The sequence below is a fragment of the Lactuca virosa genome, chromosome 6 (genome assembly GCF_052849685.1).
Source record: "Lactuca virosa cultivar CGN04683 chromosome 6, Lactuca_virosa_CGN04683_v6, whole genome shotgun sequence".
Lineage (NCBI taxonomy): Eukaryota > Viridiplantae > Streptophyta > Magnoliopsida > Asterales > Asteraceae > Lactuca > Lactuca virosa.
Genome location: NC_136431.1, coordinates 262723077 through 262745183, shown reverse-complemented (window position 1 = coordinate 262745183; position 22107 = coordinate 262723077). Strand labels below are relative to the sequence as shown.

General features: G+C 37.8%; 1 protein-coding gene and 1 pseudogene across 1 annotated transcript; both read left to right on the top strand.

Annotated features, from left to right (window-relative positions):
- Nucleotides 1–283: 283 nt before the first annotated feature.
- On the top strand, nucleotides 284–900 carry LOC145122494 (uncharacterized; annotated as a pseudogene).
- Nucleotides 901–5875: 4975 nt separating this feature from the next.
- Nucleotides 5876–7469, top strand: LOC145120498 (putative acetyltransferase At3g50280). The gene has a single exon (XM_079056310.1). The coding sequence runs from the start codon at nucleotides 5939–5941 to the stop codon at nucleotides 7301–7303; it is 1365 nt and encodes a 454-aa protein (XP_078912436.1). The 5' UTR covers nucleotides 5876–5938; the 3' UTR covers nucleotides 7304–7469.
- The last annotated feature ends 14638 nt before the right edge of the window (nucleotides 7470–22107 follow it).

Genomic DNA, 22107 nt, shown 5'->3' with positions numbered 1-22107 from the left:
CACGTACTTCTCTTCGAAAGGAAAGGAGCTGACATGATCGTAGCGCATCACACTATGATTTCCGCATTATGAGATCTTTGGGATTTGTACTATGATGATTGTTTCCTTATGACATGTTTTTATATTTGAGATACTGGTTTTATATTATGATATGGGATGGAACTATTGATGTTTTCAGAATACCGTTTTATAAATTACTTAATTAAAAATGAAATTTTTGGGTGTGAATTTTGGGTCGTTACAATTAGCCATGATGGTCACACACTGCCATTGTTATCCATTCATGTTACAGAGCTTTCTGATTGGTTCTTTATCGGTTGATCCGACAACCATATGGTTGCCCATGGCTGCTTGGAGTGAAATATTCAAATCCAAAGAACAAACTCGTTGCCTAATCTTTCATCTTTCAGTACTCAAACTACAGGTTCTCCATGGATCTGAGTCTATTATCAATCTTCTATATACACACCATGATCAATTCATCGATCGAATGGAAGCTCCACCCTTTACAGATAGATTCTTCCACTTCTCATCAGCGTCCGTCTCCAAACTCAAAGAAAAAACAAACTTTGAGTACAATTCCAATAAAATCTCAAGTTTACGGGAAGTGATCGCCCTTTTGTGGAGGAGTGTAACCCGTGTCCGGTGCCTACCAGATGATGGTGAAACCAGTTGTAGATTATTTGATAATATGTAACCGGTGGAGGATAAACCCACATCTTCCTGATTATTATTTTGGTAACCTAATTTATATAGTGAGAGGAACAGCAACCGTCAGTGATTGGGCTTGGGTGGGCGACTTTTCAGTTACACGAAGCGATGATAAATTACAACGATACAACAATTAAGGAAAATGTTAATTTATGGATTAAAAAACTATTAATATACAATCGGAGTTAGGGGATTGATTGAAACATCATTCACGTCAGGAGGAGGGTCAGCCTCGAGATTTCGGTGACCCTGTGCATTTTACTAAAAATAGGCCTTAAAACTTATAAATCTTTAAAAATATAAAAATAAAATTCTTATTTTTCATTTCATCTATTAATATACTTCTATAAAAAATCTCATTCAAAAATATTACACAAGAAATATACTTTGCTTTTTTTGAAAATCACACATCCTTCTAATGTGTGTTTAGTCTGATCATTTTCGGCTTCAATGAGTTTTTCCTCCTACGTGGGAGGAGAACGAGTGGCAGGGTATGCGAATGCGACTTCTATTTGTGAAAAATCTTTCTCCAACCTCCTTTTCTTCTCGAACCAAGATTTTTTTGGAGTGTGTTTATGAGATTTCTGCCGTATTGTACAATATCACCATTTCATCAAAAAAACATGTATGCAATGAAATGAACTTTGAAAGACGAAATATGAAATCAGAAGAAACACAAACTTTTTAGTTATTCTTTTTCAATTCAGAAGGGCTTAGATCTTTCTTGATAGTGGTAATACAAGTCCTCTTCTTGCCCATTTGTTGGTTAAATCATCTTCATAACATTAACCATTAACTTAAAAATCAGAATGATATGCATTATAGTAAATAACTTCGAGTTTCTTATAAAAAAAATCCATCATTTCGACTTCCATTTAATTTAGATATACTCATTTCAAGACGATCTGGTAATTAGTATTTCTACTATCAAAGTTAATCAATTTTTAAACCCAATATGTTTTACTGGAACAACAAATACACACAAAAAACTTACAGTTGAAACATGATATAAGTTCCAAATGTGTATTGATCTGAAATCATTTGAGTACACTAATTAACCAAACCACGAATCAGGGACCTCAAACACAACGAGGAAGACAAGAAGAGTAGAATGTGAAATTGAGAACTATGTTGCTACTGGATTATTAGAGGCTTAAATACAAACAGTTTGAATACAAGAAGAGTATAATGTGAAATTGTGAATCGTTGTCATGGGACTATCAAGAAGATCGATTAGGATTGAAATCTTGTATGAATTGTTTGAATACAATTACCTAGGATTTGAATCGTTGCAATCATTACTTTTATTTTCATGCATATCATCCTCGACATAGGGGAAACGAATCGCCTTCAACTCACTGCTTGCCAATTTTAATTCAAGCTTCCTAGTGTCGAGTTCTAATTTCCTGAATGAAGACGTGAACTTGATTAACCTAAACAAGGATTTCGGCCAATAGAATACTATTAAACACAGATAAAAATATGGGGCCCCTAATAGATGATGAACCCTATTCAAGGGAACTTCTTAAACACCCTTTAGGCTAGCCTTCGGGAGCTCACTGTAGTTTGATGTGGTTTTACATGTATGGGTGAGAATTCGGGCTGGGGAAAGTGGTAGTAGCTAGAAGTGTATGGATGAACAAGGGCGACGTGAAAATTACAATGTATCCCACACATGAGGATGGCGAGGGGATGGATGTGGAAATTTGTTTTACTTCATCACAACATATGATAGATCTTTAATGCGACGAGGAATTCATAAATGCTATAAGTATTAAATGATATGATAAGTAAGAATGTCAAATATTAACGAATGAAATTTCCATGTTAGTTGTGGCCTGTTGGATCCTTTGAAGTTGTTCCCGTTTCCGAATCACCGGCCGACAATTTACTGCTTATGTTGTTGTCAATTTCGTTTAATCTATTTAAGTTGTAATTTAATTGAGAGTAAAATACATAGATAGTTTTATGGTTTGGATTAATATGTTTATTTGGTCCCTAATTCAGATAAGTAAGATGAAAGGATGTATATGAAGTTTTCTCTAGATGAAGTATAATTGGTTTAAGTAATCTCCAGAAAAGTCCTAAAATTTTACCCTAATTTACGAAAAAGTTCCAAACTAAAATTTGTTTACGAAAAAGCATGAATTACCGATAAAAATGACGATTTGACCCCTTTTTTCCGGTTTACCGGTTTCATTACTTACCAGTTTCACTAAAGTCCTATTATTTTACCTTAATTTGCGAATAAGTCCCAAACTAAAATTTTGTGATGATTTGACCATTTTCTTCATGTAACATACAATTTATCGGTTTCATTGCTAACTTAGACACCTAGTCATTAAATTAGCTGATAAGATGGATATGATGGGTTATATAATGCTAACATTTACTGTAAAATTTGATATCCATCTCATCGGATCATTTATGACTATGTATCGAGGTCAGCAATGAAACCAATAAAATGTGTGTTTCCAGGAAAAAAGGGCAGAAAATGAGTTGATGTCTCATGAGATGGATATATTGGGTTACATAAGATTAGATAGACAATTTGATATTTCTTATAAACATAAAAAATAACGCAGTTGTTGCTAATTTATGTAATTATTGCAATCTTTGTTGGATGTATTTTATGTTCCAAAAGAATATACAATACATCAGGATGTCAAGTTTTATGCTAAACATAACATTATATAACTCAATATATTCATCTCATCGTCTCATTTAATGACTAGGCGTCCGGGTCAGCAATGAAACCAGTAAAATGTATGTTACATAGAGAAAATGGCCAAATCATCACTAAATTTTAGTTTAGGACTTCTTCGTAAATTAGGATAAAATAATGAGACTTTAATGAAACAGGTAAGTAATGAAACCGGTAAACCAGGAAAAATGGGTCAAATCGCCATTTTTACCGGTAATTCATGTTTTTTCGTAAACAAAATTTTGTTTGGGACTTTTTCGTAAATTAGGGTAAAATTTTAGGATTTTTCTGGAGATTTCCCTTGTTTTATTTTTATTTTGTTTTTTTAAATTGTTTTAATTTATGTTAATATTTATAATAACATATAAATATTAAAAACTAAAAAAAATATATAAAGATATATAATAAGGACAATATTGTTATTTTACGTTAGATATGGACCAAATGCATAAGAAAAAAACATAATACAAGGCTTGTCTCAATTAAAAAATTCATATTCTAATAAAAGAATAGGTTGATTCTCCTTTTGTCATGTGTCATCTTATTAAAACTTTTAATTAATGCGATGTCACATGTCAACCTATTGATTTTCTATTTCAAATTCAAATTTTAAATTCATTACTTTAATTACATTAAATTAAATAACATTAGAATAAAAATTAAAAAAAAAACTAATACAGATTATAAAGTCACGTATTTATTTAAATCAACGATTATAATTTTATATAACTAAAAAGAAATATCTCTTAATTAATAATTTATTTAACATAATGGATTATTAATTTTGAGTTTTTTACTATGAAAGTTTAATTAATTTTATAACCGTGGTTCCCACGGGTTATAAACTCGTAAAAAATTTATAAATAAAATAGAGGCCAAACATAAAAATTCCCACGGACCACAATACCATTTGTGTAATTACTCTTTAATCAATATAGAATTTTTGAAATTTAAGTTACGGTTTAATCAATTAGGTATTTTCAAACCTAAATTGAATTGTATATACATTTTAACCGGTCACATGTGTAATGTTTAAACCACACTATGTCGTGTGAACCATTCAAAAGATGAATAAAAATAAACAATTTAATCAAACTAGGCCAAAACTGTAATTTACACATTTATTTATTTTAGACAGGAAATCAAAAGTTACATGTATAGCCCTAAGCTTTTTATAATTTGCTATATATTTTTAAAGTAATAGAATTTAGTAAATATCAACTTTTTCCCAGCATTTTTGTATTTTGTGGTTGGACATATATTTTTCTAAAATTCACAAAAGATGCGTGAAAACATTTCTACCCTGAGTATCAGTTATTTAAATAATTTTATGTAAGTTTTGTTAATTTATTTTTTCTTATAGTTAAGAAGTAATGGAGTATTTTTAACATCTGAAAAATATGTTGTTCAATTTTAAAGATTCGTAAAATTTAAATCAAATAATTAACAAGAACTACAAGAATTTGGATTTATCTGGTTCAAGTTATATGACTTTCGAGTAGTTCAATCTTTAAATATAATTTTGACGTTTTTTGGAGATATTTAATTTTCGAGTAAACTGTGTTGTCTTTTTTGTAATTTTAAAATCATTATAAGGGTGAAAGATACATATTTTTCTCAACTCATCCAACTTATTTGTCATATCAGTTTTTTTTTTCTCTCCATTCTCTTCTACTTTTTAATCCAACAACATATGAAAAATCATCTTTTATCCCTTCCAACTCATTCAATTTACTTAAAATGAATACAAAATAATTAAAACCATATAAACTAACTAAAAAAATATTTAAAACATACAAAGCAAATTAAAATCATATAAAAAGTTATTTGGATACAATTATTTATGTATAAAATAAAACTATCCAAAACACCTAGCCGGTACCGGCCTCATCCTCCGGCCCGAAACTAGTCATTCGAATCTAAATGTTTCAAAATAGACAGTGAAAAAGTAACTATCAACTTAACCATTGCTAAATCCAAATCTACAGATTGGTTCAAAATCTTTAATTCTCCATTAAAAAATGCATATTATATGTGTTTCTAGCATTTTCCACATGTTTATGACATTTTCCACCATAAATATTTTTTGGTACTTTGTATCTTTCTCCCTTCTAGATGTTTAAGATGTACTAACCCGTAATTGAAATTGGGGTTTGATCTACATGTGGATTTCTTCATTGTTTTGATTTAAATTTAACTTAAAAACTTGTTTTTTTAAAACAATTATTTGAGTTTATAATATATTTAACAAGAATTAAGTTCCATGTCATATATCTATAATTTCAACAAATCACTAGGCTTAAATACAACTTATTAGTTACAATTAATAATAGAAAATAACAAAATATAAATATATTGATAAAAATGGTTATAAAATAATAACTTATATGATTTTTGAAAAGTCTATTTCAGAAAAAGTGTATCCAATAATCCACAGTATGTCGATGCTCTTATAAGTACAAGGAGTGTGTGCATTGTTCCATTAAAAGAAGAGAACAATTGGTGATTGTTGCTTTGCTATCAATGAGTAATACATCTGTAAAACGCATATCAGAGTGCTTCATAAAGCCATTGCACGACCTCTCACCGGAGGCGAAGCAGCCTTTGCACCTCACACCCCTTGAGTTGTTCGCCCTCAACGTCAACTACAGCCAAAAAGGTCTCCTCTTTGCAAAGCCACCACCATCGGAAAATCAAGATTTCTCCATAAACGCATACCTGGATGACCTCCAACGCTCCCTCTCGGCCACCCTCGACCATTTCTACCTGCTCGCCTGCCGTTTGGCCACTAAAATAGAAGAAAGCCCACATTCATATGTCATCTACTTAGACTGTAAAAACAGCCCTGGCGTCAAGTTCATCTACGCGACGGCTGATGCTACCATATCAGACATCCTTCAGCCTGGCGACGTACCCGTGGTTGTTCGTTCGTTTTTTGATCTTAATAACGCCATTAGCTACGATGGTCACACATTGCCATTGTTATCCATTCAAGTTACAGAGCTTGTCGATGGAATCTTTATCGGTGGATCCATCAACCATGTACTCGCTGATGCAGCCTCTTTCTGGCATTTCATGGGTGCTTGGAGTGAAATATTCAAATCCAAAGAAGAATCTTTTGTCTCAATCTCTCGACCTCCGGTATTCAAACGATGGGTCCTGCCTGGGTATGATCCTATTATCAGTCTCCCGTATACACACCACGATCAATTTATAGAAAGACTCGAAGCTCCACCACTTGTGGAAAGATTCTTCCACTTCTCCTCAGCCTCGGTCTCTAAACTTAAAGCAAAAGCAAACTCCGAATGCAATACTAATAAAATCTCAAGTTTACAAGCAGTGATCGCGCTTTTATGGAGGTGCGTTACCCGTGCCCGGCGCTTATCAGACGACGATGAAACTAGTTCAAACTTGATGGTAGGTAACCGGCGACGGATGAACCCACCTCTGTCTAATGATTATTTTGGTAACCCAGTTGGTATGGTGAGGGGAACTGCAACGGTCAGGGAATTGATGACGAATGGGCTTGGGTGGGCGGCTTTCCGGTTATACGAAGCGGTGATAAATTACAACGATACAACAGTTAAGGAAAACATTGAGTCATGGATTAAAAAACCGTTCATATTTAAACGAAGTCAGATGATAAATAAAAACATCATTCTCGTTTTGAGCTCACCAAGGCTTGACATGTATGGGTGCGAATTCGGGCTAGGGAAAGCATTGGCGGTTAGAAGCGGGTGGATGAACAAGGACGATGGGACAATTACAATGTATCCCGGACGGGAGGGTGGTGGGAGCATGGATGTGGAAGTTTGTTTTACTTCTTCACAAACTATGATGGATCTTGATTCCGATGAGGAATTCATGGATGCTCTAAAGATTGAATGATATAAGAAGAAATAATGTCAAATATTCACGAATAAAAGTTCCATGTTTGCTGTGGGCTGTGGGATCTTTGAAGCTGTTCCCGTTTTGGAATCACTGACCGACGGTTTACCGCTTCTGGCGTTGTCAATTTGGTTTAATATTTTAATCTATTTAAGTTATAAGTTAATCAAGAGTAAAGTATGCGGATGGTTTTTATGGTTTCGGTTAATTTGTGTATGTGGTCAATAACTTTTAACTCGGTCCTGAGGCTACAATGAGTTATTCGGTATGGGCCTTGGCACGCCTTATGTGGCCTCTACGTACACTCATACTCTACGAGGTGAACTCTGTTGAAACAATAACTTGTAGATCGATAGATTCAAAACAGTAAAGTAAATCAAACAAGAAGAATAATGATCGAAGTTTTGCTAAATAATTAATAATCAATGCCTTAGGATAGTTCAATGTGAAGTATTGTTCTGTAAAGACAAAGTAGGGAATCACAAGACGATTAACCCTAATACAATACATGCATGGAATATTTATAACCTAACCCTAGCAACATAAATGTGGATGGACAAACCCAATCCATTTATTAAATACATAAAAAATTTGACACAAACACATTTATAACCTAACAAACTCGACCTCCCTCTACCGAGTTCAAAACTCATTCATTTCCTCTAACTACCAATCAAACGCTAGCATTTAATTTTTTTTAATAAATTTTAAATTTTAATTTATAAAGAGTGTCAAACCACCCCTCTAAATGAAAATTTTTATATGTAATATGCCTATGTGACATGAAAACGAGTGGAAAAACTGACACCACTACCTTTAGCATAATATGATTTTTGTTGCGTTTTTGGTACCTATCAAGCAACTACTAACTGACTCTATTAACAATGTGACCAATTAATTCACTTGAAGTACTGAAAATACCCTTATGCTAACACCCCCTCTTAATCCAGAGGATATATAGTAAGACCCAGATTAATAATTTATTCTCGATGTTTAGGACCCGTTAAAGATTTAGTGAACACATTATCCGGTTGTTGAGTAGTGGGAACATGAGACAAAAAAATTAAACCATTTTGTAATTTTTCTCGCACACATTGGCAACCTACTTCAATGTGTTTTATCCTCTCATGAAACACTAGATTTTTATCAATGTATATAGCTATAAGATTATCGCATTTCAAGGGTATGGGGTAATATTCATGATTTGTACTTCTTCAAATACTCGACTTAACCAAGCAAGTTCTGCACAAACTCTTCTCATGGACCTGTATTCAGCTTCTGTAGAGGAAAGTGACACATTGAGTTTTTTTTGGACTTCCATGAAATTAGAGCTCCTCCAAATAAGATGAAAAATTCACTGACTGATCTTCTAGTAAATGGATATGCTGCCCAATCAGAATCACAATACGCTTCCAATTTGAAATTTTTATCATTATTAAAGAATAATCCTTGAAAATATTTTCCTTTAAGATATTTGAGGGACATGTAAAGCTTCATCATAATGATCTTAACATGGTCTTTGAATAAATTAAGTGTTGCATTGCAAAGTACAAGTCTAACCTTGTATGAAGAAGAACATTTAATTTCCCAATCAAATGTCTATATGTTTTTGGATCAGCTAAAGGAATTCCCATGTCTGGTAAAAGTGAAAGTTTATGTTGGGTTTTTATATCACCAATACACTCTAATAAGGTAGGGAAAACTATCAAAAATTTACCTAAATGAACATGTGCCTTAGGATCTAGGTTTTACCAGTTATAATAACCTACTTTCGAAATCAACTAAAGAGAAAGATAAAACACATACCTATTTGAAGAACTTGATCTGGTATGTTCATATTCAACCCTTATTATTTAAAAGTGTTTCATTTTGGTCCTTGTGGCTAGTACTGATGGGTTTTCTATGCATCAAATACACTCTAAAACTAGGCAACGGAAAAATCGAAACAACGATATACCTAAGTGTACATGCATTCTATGGATCTATGGTTTCATGCTAATTACATCAACCCTAGAAAACTAAAATATAAGTAAGAAAACATACCTCTTATGTAGCCCTTGATCTCCATGCTTGAGATCTTGAACCTCCATGAAGTTGCTTGGATGAAAGGATCCAAACCAGAATCCCTCTAATGGTATCACACCCAATGACACCAAAGAGTGGAATAAAAATAACTAGGAGAAGGGTCAATTTCACAAACCCAAAGGGGTTAGAAATCGTTCCTAAGAGGGGGAGGAAGAAGGGTTGGCGAATACTTCAAGCCAAGGTGCAAGGAGGAATGAAATCCATAAGGCCCTATTTATAGCCTTGGATGCCTCCTAGGGTTTAGTACTCCTTCCTATGTGGGATGGAGGCCTAACCACGAAATTTCACTCCTTTCCCATGTGGGATGGAGTGATTTTCATCCAACCCTAATTCCATAAGGTTCTGGAACATTCCTGATTAACCAACTATCGATTAATAAACATTCAACCCTTTAATTAATTAAACTGTTAATTAATTCCCAAAATATATTTCCAAAATATATTTCCAATTAGTTTCTAATTAATTATTAACCATAATAATTAATAAACTAATTTCTCCTTTATTTATTCTACTCAATTTGGGTCTTGAGGGCAACCCAAAAGGACCCTGCTATTATTAGAAATATTACCAATAGTTAATGACCTTGGACACTATTCCAACAGTCTCGCACTTGGACAATTCATCAACTATACGAGGACTAATATTTCTCCAATAATCAACAGAGAGTTAGTCATCCAATGCAACTACCGAACTCTTGATCTAATCAAGATTCAGCCCTTAGATAAGTGATCAACTATCCCTTCGTTCTATGATATCTGTATGAATTCGAGACATGGATAATGGTCAATCTCAAGAATTCAAGATTATGTTTCCCGATATAGATTTGTGACGACTGCATCTGACTACTAAATTGAACACATCAATTTCAGTCAGGGCTCGACCAAGCACTTTAGATGTCAACACCAAATTATCGAGGGGCCCATAGATATCGTTTCTCCTATTAACGCAGAAAGAACGAATAAACTTTGACTACATAGTTTTTGTCTATTTCATCATGTCACACATGAACATACTGTAAAATCCCAATTTTCGAGTCCAAAAATTACATTTTTATTTAACTGAGTATAAAAACATTCATAAGAAAACCACGTAGAAATATATCATTTCGTAAATCAACATATCATGTCTGAAAACCCAAATCATAAAATAGCAACATGTCAGTGTACAATCCCAGAATATCTCAAGTGTAGAAAATCAATGTGTGTGTATGATGTGTTGCTATCGTGCGAGCTCCTTCCCCTTCGCTGAAGAGGTACCTGAAACCAAAACTGTAAACTGTAAGCACGAAGCTTAGTGAGTTCCCCCATCACCACATACCAAACAATCACATAGCATACATACTGTCGGGCAATTCTGGGGTGCCCAACCTACCCGGTACGGCCATTCTGGGGTGCCGACCGCAGGTGCGAACTCAGGCCTAAACCGGGTCACAAAATCCGGCCATGACATAGCCTCAATAGCCGAGGCTCCTAGAGAGTCACCAACCGACTCCCACCAATCCCTGGACCGGTCCCTCAAGCATCCCACTGCATATCGTACCTTCGACCCCTCGGGGCAGAAGCTAGTCAACTGTGCAGACTCAATGTCTGCAATCCATCGTCTGGCAGCAATGGGGTCCTTCGCCCCGTGGAAATCCGGCGCACCGCTGCCCCTAAAGTCCTTAAAGGACAGTGTGTGTGATCCTGATTGGCTGGTCACCATGTCACTCCTGAACGCCTTGAGACGATCCTTCATCAGCTTGATAATCCCTTCCTTGATCGACCCAAAGATGATCGGGGTTGCATCAAGGATGCCCGTAGTGATCTCTGACGCAATGAACTCGCGTAGCCTCTCATCCACTGGTTCGGAACCTGAACCCGAACCCGATCCCTCTCCTGAACTGCTAACTGCTGGCCTCGAACGTAGTACCACCATTCTGCAATACATAATGACAACCGTCAGTGATACTGATACATCTAGAGGGATCACTTCTACCACAAGTTCCCTGGTCTCGTCTCAGCCCTTCTCGACTCAAGTACGGATCCTCTGCTTTCAGTAGTACGGGCCCACACTACCTTCCACATCTATCCGTACTTTCCTCAAGAACCGCCTCGACTCCACCAAGTCCCTTCTACTACTACTGATCTCTGCTATTCCCATCCTAGGCTCGCCCTAGGGTACTTCTAACTCCACCCAATCCAGTCCTCAGCTGCTAAAGGCCTCTTTGTAATGCCAATTAGCCACCATATGTTAGGACTCAAACAAGAGCTACGCAGCGGGGTCAAATCCAACACTTTGAGATTATTCAACCCTGATAGCATATGACCTAACGTACCCACCTAATAGCTAACTCCCATCACTCTGAGTCCCACATAGCACAAAGCAAGCAGCATTCAGACCAAAAAGGAAACAAGCTCACGCAATTCAATCCACATAACAGGAATCTGTACTAGCATGTGATATAAGCTCATGTAATCAGGCATAACCTAGGCAGGCTATCCTATCTCTGTCTAATCAACACTATCATGCAGCTCAAAAGCACATATAACAGGCACATAAGGCATCCTTCCTAGATCCCTAGTCCTAATCTAGCATGCTGTTCTACTGAAACTGATAATCATAACATAAACTTGTATGGGTACTTTGGGGAAAAACTTACTTGAGCTCGGCCGGTCGCGCACATCACACACTTCGTTCTTTCTCAAAACTCCTTTAGTTTATCTTTTAGAAAACCATTTTCTTGTAAAAGCTTTTAATCCCTCGATTTGAGTCCAGACACCCCCCGAGGGTGTGTCCGAATCCCTCAAACCAGGGCTCTGATACCAACTTGTAACATCCCAATTTTCGAGTCCAAAAATTATATTTTTATTTAACTGAGTATAAAAACATTCATAAGAAAACCACGTAGAAATATATCATTTCGTAAATCAACATATCATGTCTGAAAACCCAAATCATAAAATAGCAACATGTTAGAGTACAATCCCAGAATATCTCAAGTGCGGAAAATCAATGTGTGTGTGTATGATGTGTTGCTACCGCGCCAGCTCCTTCCCCTTCGCTGAAGAGGTACCTGAAACCAAAACTGTAAACTGTAAGCACGAAGCTTAGTGAGTTCCCCCATTGTACCACATACCAAACAATCACATAGCATACATACTGTCGGGCAATTCTGGGGTGCCCAGCCTACCCGGTACGGCCATTCTGGGGTGCCGACCTACCCATGCGGCCATTCTGGGGTGCCGTCCTACCCGTGCGGCCATTCTGGGGTGTCGTCCTACCCGTGTCAAGCCATTCTAGGGTGCTGACCTACCCTTCGGTCCTAACAACCGAACCTCGGGGACTATTCCCCTCCTACTACCGCTATCTCATATAGCATATCATGCTAGCAAGTAATAATATCATAACATACTGTTAGACATATCTAGAGTGCCTAACCTACCCTTCGGCCCTAACAACCGAACTCTACTACTATCACATATAACATATCATGCCAGCATATAACATATCAAGTAGTAGCAAACCTAGATGATATCACAAAGACAATCATCTAACATACAACTCCTACTGGTGGGCCGGCATTGTGGCCGTAGACCCACCGCTACTGGAAGGTAACTCACCCCGTATGAGTAGTTGCTGATAATCTATGCGGGAAATCTCTGTCTGCTGCTGCTCCGGAAATCCTCTGGATATAATCCCCACAAAACACTCAGTTAAAATCTGATATCTACTCTTAGGGTAAAATAACTATTTTACCCCTGAACAAGTCCAAGTGAAAGTCAAAGTCAACTTCCGGTTGACCCGACTCGCTGAGTTGAGCCGCCAACTCATCGAGTCCCTATCCTTTCATCTATCCTTCTTCACGCCTCTACTCGTCGAGTTTGGCAACGAATCGACGAGTTCTCCTTCTAAAATAACCCCGAATGAACCTTCATCCGACTCGCCGAGTTGTATGAACAACTCGTCGAGTTCATCTTCATCCTATGAACAAGTCCTGTCCTCGACTCGCCGAGTTGTATGAACAACTCGTCGAGTTCATCTTCAAAGTTGGGAGATTGCCTTGGACTCGCCGAGTCTGCTCATGCACTCGTCGATTCCTATGAACTCCAGGACTATGGCTTATCCCAATACGTTTGGGTCACTCCCCTGGACCCTTTAAAACCTTTCTAACACTCAACTGGGTCTCTTGAACCATAACAGAAAAGGGGAGTCTAACCTCGGACTCGCCGAGTCGATACAGTCCAAGTCCATTTCTTCGATTTCTGGTGTACAACTCTTGTCCAAATGATAGATCTAGGTCCCTAAACTAGATCTAGCACGTAAAGTTACGAACTTTACGTGCATGCATGGGACTTTGAGCCAAAAAGGCTCTAAAAGAGGCTCTTAAGTTGCATGGGGGCTTCCATGGGTGCAAAAGCAACCCTTTTCTGCCTTGTAACTCCTCCATGGACCTAGATCCGAAGCCTCAACCCCCAACCATGCTTGCAATCATGGTTGGTTACCAAGAATGGCTTATAAAAGCCCTAAATCTCCCCTAAAAAGGGATCTAGCAAATGAACAAGCAAGGTATCGACTTTATACCTTCTGGGAGCTGCAAATGATGCACAAACTTGAACTCCTTGGTCTTCTCTTGATTCCTCTAGGCCCTTCCTTCTTCCTTGTGATCAAAACCAACAAAAATCACCACAAATGCCTTTAGATCTTCACACACACAGTTAGGGTTTGCTATGGGGGGTTTCTGGAAGCAATAGGGACGAAGGGTGGCTGAATGAGATGCTTAAATAGGGTGCAAACCCTTAGATTAGGGTTTTGTCCAGTCAGCGTCTACTCGTCGAGTCTGGAAGCCGACTCGACGAGTCCGTCATTTAAATCCCGTGTCAAATCCGCTTCTACTCGACGAGTTGGGCCTTCAACTCGCCGAGTCCCAGGCCAAAAATGCAAAATACTTAAATAAAATACATACTAGGAACCAGGTGCTACACATACCCTTTATAACGACCAGTTACGGTTAGCGTTGGAGTAGTCCAATGCATAACAGAATCATAGAGCAAAACCCCACATGCATCTAGGTTTGAAGAATAGTAGATATTATCGTCTTAGAATTACTCGTGACTGAATCCATGAAGTAATCTTTAAGCGTGGGTTGGTCCAATACTTAAATCTCTATTAAGCACTCATGAGTGTTAGCGCAATCTCTATGCTATGTCCAATCAATATGGACAATCCACTGATACTCACGAGAATCTTGAATCACTACTTACTTCCAAGAGTATGACCGACTGTGGACGTTTGAGTAAATTAATACTCGGGAAGTGGGTTCCAAACATGCAAAAGTGAGAACGCAGTGATAAGCTAATTGAAATGACCGAAATCCATCATATATTAAGATCACCACTTAATAATCGCCAAATAAAATTAAAACTTATACTGCTTAAAGTTCTCGGGTTTTAAAACAAACCAAACTAAGAGTGTTTAAGCCAATTCATTTGCAAATCTAATGTCTCTCGACTTTGTCTGACTATCAGACTTGGTCAACGACATCGCCTTAGGAATGGATCGACAAGATTATCTTTCGATATGACATATTGACTATGACGTCTTCACATTTGAATCACTATCAAATGTGTTGGTACTTACTGAGTATGTGTAATGTGAGCTTGTATGACTTGGGATCCATACTCGAGGTAAGTTCACCCAAAGTCACAAGAAACTTCATAAGGACCATCAATGATTGAATTTCAACAAAGATGTCACTAATGAATCTCTTTCAGCCACATTGTCTTCTTTTCAATTTAACCAACCACAACATACTCTAAGTTTGCAAAATCCACTTGTCACAACTAGCCTTTTTGGCTAGGAAATTTCATCCTCAAGTAAGCAAGGACTATTGTGAGACTTGTGCTAACACACCTAAGTGTTCAATATGAGTTCCTAAGGAGCCATATAATGTTATAATGCAAATCTCTCCAAGTATAGTGAATCTCTCCCAAATCTCTCCAAGTATAGTAAATCACTCCCAAATCTCTCTAAGTATGCAAAATCTCTCCAAGTATAGTGAATCTCTCCCGCATCTCTCCAAGTATAGTGAATCTCTCCTAAACCTCTCCAAGTATGTGAAATCTCTCCCAAATCTCTCTAAGTATGCGAAATCTCTCCAAGTATAGTGAATCTCTTCCAAATCTCTCCAAGTATGTGAAATCTCTCCCAAATCTCTCTAAGTATGCGAAATCTCTCCAAGTATAATGAATCTCTCCCAAATCTTTCCAAGTATGTGAAATCTCTCCCAAATCTCTCTAAGTATGCGAAATCTCTTCAAGTATAGTGAATCTCTCCCAAATCTCTCCATGTATAGTGAATCTCTCCCAAATCTCTCCAAGTATGTGAAATCTCTCCCAAATCTCTCCACGTTTCTCAAATCTCTCTTAAATCTCCCTAAGTACCTTCCTCAGTCGAAAACAGCTCAAAACCGGAAGAGGAAACCCCAAAAGGACCCTCTTGGTCCGGAACCCTCTTGGTCCGGACTCCTCTTGGTCCTGAACCTCTTGGTCCAGACTCCTCTTGGTCCGGAACCCTCTTAGTCCGGATACCTTCTAAGAAACCAAGAAGCTTCTCCTTCAGAACATCCTTTGCTTCGGAACCCCCCTCACTCCAGAATGAGCCTCTCATCCGGACACTTCGGTTGCTTGGGAATCCTTGCCTTGCCTCGCATCTTCGGTCCGGATCAGATGTCCTCGCATCCGAAGGGAGTACTCCGGAATTAGGAGAGAAGCTTCGGAATTAGCCCAGCACCTCCGGAAATTGTAATGTAGCTTCGGAATTCACATAATGCCTCCGGAACTCACTTCTTGACTTCGGATTTTAGACCATTTCGCACCTTTTTATGATTTTAAGGCATTTTGACGCCGGAAATCACACCAAACTCGTATTTTTCCTATCCTAAACCACATAATGCCTCCGGAACTCACTTCTTGACTTGGGATTTAGGAAAACCTTATCCTAAATCAAGAAAAGGACAAGGAAGTTGACTTTGTGATTTGATGAAATCCTCATTTCCCATGCAAATCACAGTATCCCATGCTTTACCCACCAAATATCCATGCATGGAACAGCAGATTCCCATGCACCAAAGATTCATCCCTTCTCTTATACTCCAAAGCAACGACAGTAAAGGAGTTTAGACACCACCTTCTCTCTCACTTTTCCCATGTCCCTCAAAACTCATCTTCAAGGCAAGAACAATGATCTTGCTGGAAGGGAAAATATCATCAATTTCTCCCTAGAGTTGTAAGGTAAATTCCTCCACTCACCTAATATTTTATTATATTTCAAGATGAATCCATATTATTTTATTCATAATAATATGTGATGATCATCCTTAGGAAAGCATCCCTCCCAGGGAAGTTCCTCATCTCAGCAAGAGTTTAAGCTTGAGATCTTCACTCCATAACTCCAAACAACTCCTCAACCAACTCAAGGTGAGCTTCATACCCCACCTTTTTCAATGTTTTAATGTTTTTAGGGGAGAATACAAGTCAAATCTTGCCTAAACTCTTAAGTGATTGCATATATACGTATGTTTGTATGTGTGTGTGAAATATTATTAAATTAATATTTTAGTAATATACTCATGAACGTAGGAATTCTCAATTTCATAAAGAACAGAGGATACTTTGTACAAAAGAGCCTCCCAACTATTGGGTGTGTCCAACTTAACCCCTTTATCTATGTTTTCATGTCTAGAGATAAAAGTTATAATAGGGATCTTGATAAGTGGACACCATTTCTAGTAATTTTCGAAAATGGAAACTTTGTGAACTATTTGCAAACTATCAGGGGGTATTTTATAAATATTCGATATAAAAGTTTGCGTCAAGAAAATATACAAATAGAGCCTTTATGACAGAAATATTTGTATGTCATAAGATGCTGTCGTAAAACCTCCAAGAACATAAGTAATGTTCTATATCTCATAAAACAGAAAATGCGTGTCAAAACCGGCAGTTATAAATTTATATAAATTATAACTTGACACTTTTTCTCTTGACTAAAATGACTCATTTTTCAATAAACGAAAAGGAACGAACACGATCACCCAGTTAACGAGCACAATCAATGATACGGAATGAGAACGATATTTCTACTCAAAGAGTACGAATTTCATTATTTATCTAACAAATAATGGATCTCTAACGATTGCTCAAAAGGTTGTTAATATTCTAGTCAGACAAATCTCAAAAGTACCTAAATATGAAAATATTAGTGTACGTCTAAGTCCTGTAAGGAGTTATAGCCAGAATCTCCTGGAGGGAGAGCGGGAATTTGTGTATAGATCTATACGGGGTTGACACCCCGCACCTTCGCTGTTCGCTACATCTAGACAGGTCAGTCTAGGGTGACAAATGTCTTTTCCAAACCGAGGGCGCCTGAGAAACGCCAAAGCAGGCACTCCGTCAGATTAGTATGGTTATAACGACTCACTAAAATATGTTATATTAACTAGAAATTTATGTAAGGAAAACCTCATAAATAAATTTTGGCACGTTGTGTTGACTGTCCTATACGTGATAGGTGATGGTCCGCATTTGTTGCGTTGACTGTCCTTCCTTTTCACCGTGTAGAATGTCCACAAGTGCCATGATTCTTTCTCCTAACAAGTATAGAGTCGTAATACTGCTATTTTACAAATTAAAAAGCGTAGGACTCTATGGAAAACGATTTTCTACGATTTCGATAACGATAAACTAGAACTTACGAATATTTTATAGCAGAAAATATAGGATTTTCTGGAGAAAACGATTTTCTACGATTTCGATAATGATAAACTAGAACTTACGAATATTTTATAGCAGAAAATATAGGAGTTTCTGGAGGAAACGATTTTTCTACGATTTCGATAACGATAAACTAGAACGCGCACTCAATTTTACTCGATAAGGGGAACAAGATTTTCAACCATATTTCCTTTTTGAAAATAAGGGATTTTTCTTGAAACGGTTGACTATTACTATTCAAAGAACTATTCTCGGACACAACTCGTTTTCACAAATTACAATACTTTTCAAAGATCACGCCTTTTAAGGATGAACAAAAGTAAATGACATGCACACGTATACCCATGATTTTCAAGGCAAGACTTCAAACGATTTCATAGAAAATATCAGATTTTCTGAAAGTACAATGAGAACGATTCTAAACAAGTGTAAACGATTTTATACAAAAATGCTTATGAACTCACCAACTTTTTAGTTGACGCTTTTCAAAACGATTGTATTCTCAGGTATCTAGTAAGCAGGTAACAAGGGACGCTGATGCAAGACTATTTAACTATAGTTTGATGTTTTCTACTTATGTATCTTTTGTGTAACTCGAAGAACAAATACAATATGTAAACAATGTAAGTTTGTTATCTCAGTGTATGATGTTTGGATTGCTCGGTTTCATGTATATTCAATTGTTATGATACTGCACAATGAAGTCACCCGCCTCCGGACGTTTCCGCCGTCTGGTACGGGGGTGTGACAGATTGGTATCAGAGCATTGTTTATAGTGAACTGGTATATCTAGCCATATGAGATATACAACTATAAATACAATGGGACTAAAACAAACTCTGCCTAAAAGTATACTTTAAGAAGATAAGTATTTTACAAAAGTATACGTAATTACTAATCCAGTATCATAACGAGAAGAAACCAAAAGCAACTAAAGGTTGAACACTACAGTCAAACCTGGGCAGTTATGTAATCATATCTAGGATCAATATAGCCTGATCAACTATATTTATTCGAGATATGACCAACATGTGCTTGGGAGTGATGGTGGTGTTGCAACAAACCTAAGATCTACCAACTATGTGCACAAGAGAATACTAGAATTCGAACATCAAGTTTAAAATACTATAGGAGTATTTTAGGATACTATAAACCCCCCTCACACCTAAACTATCCCCGTATACCTCGTGTCGCGACTCTTGCACAAACAACGTAGTTGAAATTCCTCGCCAAGACTTCTACTACTCTATTACGGTGATTTGCGGATGGGGCAAGGAGAGACCAAAAGAAGTTTAAGAGGAAAATCCAGAAGGGGGCCCTAAGGGGTACCCATAGATGAATTATGAAAGGGAGAATTCCGACTAAGAACCCAGCAAGGATAAAAGCGCCAGGGAAACCCTTGACGAGCTTTACCCAACTGAGAATAGACCCGAGACCCTTTCACCTTTCTCTTCCCAGATACATAAACACCCCATATATGTACTCTTGGAATGAACATACCTAGAAACAAAACGATACCCACGCAAAAACAAGTTGAGCAATTGACTCCTACCCGGTTCAGGGCGCATCTCCACAAAAGACAATCTGATCCACAATCGACGCGCACCAAACTCCGATAGCCAACACCCTCACGAATCAGACGTCCGTTTGGGTCACGAGTAACACGTATTGACTCCCGGTTTCCAACTCTCCGTCATGGAGTAATGGAGACCACCAACAAAGCTCAGTGTATAACAGTGGAAATCCGATCCCCCCACGAGTAACAAGAACACCATTCCAAATGCCTTACGAAACCCACCAGTAGGACCAGAGAACTATGTAGACCATATACACTCCTTAAAAGAGGAAATGGTCATTTGGAGACCACAACTCATAGCAATCAAGGCTAGGACAGCCTTAGCTGCGTAAGGGACACAAAAAGGGCACTCATAGTATAAGTGGAATGGCCAAGCACTTTGTGCGCCAAAAGAGGATCACCACACTACTCGCCTTAGGTCCATAATGCCCTTAATCACAACAAGTAATAGTAAACTAAGAGGAGTACGTCCTCCAATAATCCATACAACCGAATCCGTTAACCATATTGCTAGCTATGTGCTATTTTGATGGACTTTACGTCAGACAATACATGTTTCCACTCTCTACCATAACTGCATCATGGGGATGTAGGTTGACCCGATTAACACCAGTACGTTAAGATTATGCGAGTAAACTCACTTGGAACTAACTACGAGTACTCACAAGCTCACTTTTCGTGTGCAACAGAGTTATGTCTTCTCATGAAGGTAACCAGTACCCCGACCATGCGCCGATCCTACGAATAGACTCCGCCACTTTCCAAGCCACTGTAACAGCGGTCGTGGCAGCCGTCATGACATACTTCAATGTCAATGACACAAACGAAATTGGAAGCAGTATCGGTAACTTCAACCGTAACAATAACCCAACGAAGGACAACTCACCCATGCACTCAAAAACCTAAACCTAAGAACAAGAAACGAATGTTCGGGAACGAAAAAGGAGGTAGTTCGACTCAGAGTTTTACAAAAAGGCAACAAGCGGGACCAATCCCTACCCCTACTAACCCTACTCCTCCCACATCAAGACAATCATACCTTGGGAACAATCCACCCTGCAACAAGTGCAAATACCATCATTGGGGAGCCTGCCAGACATTTCGTTGTAAAAGGTGCAACAAGATGGGACACACCTCCCGTTACTGTAAGGCCCCGGCCCCATGCGTCACTCCGACCCTCAACCTAGAAGTAAGTCCAGTTTGCCACAAGTGCGGTGTATCAGGATATTTCAAGAGAAATTGTCCAACAGAGATGACTGACGAGGGAGTGACAACTAGACAGGGAGAGACGACAAAAAACCCTATCGAGATTCTTGGTACGTTTCGACCGATAAACTTTATGTAACGAATGTTCACAAAAAGGTCTTGCAAATTGAAAACATAATCAAAAACTATTTCCTCATTCGAGCAAATCCGTAAATCACGGAGAAGCTAGAGAATCCTTACGAATGGACCATGATGTTTCCCTATGAAAGTTAGTATCATATATAGTCAGGATTCCATAAACTAAAAATGTGCGATCCCGCATCATTTTTCCTGTCCCTGGTCTGAATAGGACAGAACCCCACAGTCAAGTACCTTTTAAGATCCTAAGTATGTGCGGTTAGGTCACATCCATCTATAGTGGAAAAACCTGGCAGAAGTCGGATTACGAATTCCCTTGACTTATAGCAGCACCTTTGTGTCGCTAGAACACCTAACACAGAAACAAGATAGACCCAATGGTAACAACGAAAACGAAACTAGCAACGATAAGAACACGAACACTAGAACACCTAACAAGCAGAAACGAGATAGACCCAATGGTGACAATGAAAACGAAACTAGCAACGATAAGAACACGAACACTAGAACACGTAACAAGCAGAAACGAGATAGACCCAATGGTAACAATGAAAACGAAACTAGTAACGATAAGAACACGAACACTAGAACACCTAACAAGCAGAAACGAGATAGACCCAATGGTAACAACGAAAACGAAACTAGCAACGATAAGAACACGAGCACTAGAACACCTAACAAGCAGAAACGAGATAGACCCATTGGTAACAACGAAAACGAAACTAGCAACGATAAGAACACGAACACTAGAACACCTAACAAGCAGAAACGAGATAGACTCAATGGTAACAACGAAAACGAAACTAGCAACAATAAGAACACGAACACTAGAACACCTAACAAGCAGAAACGAGATAGACCCAATGGTAACAACGAAAACAAAACTAGCAACGATAAGAACACGAACACTAGAACACCTAACAAGCAGAAACGAGATAGACCCAATAGTAACAATGAAAACAAAACTAGTAATGATAGGAGCATGAACATAAAACACCCTGTCATTCCTAACAACCAATACTCCTCAAATCGATGTAACAACAAAGAGT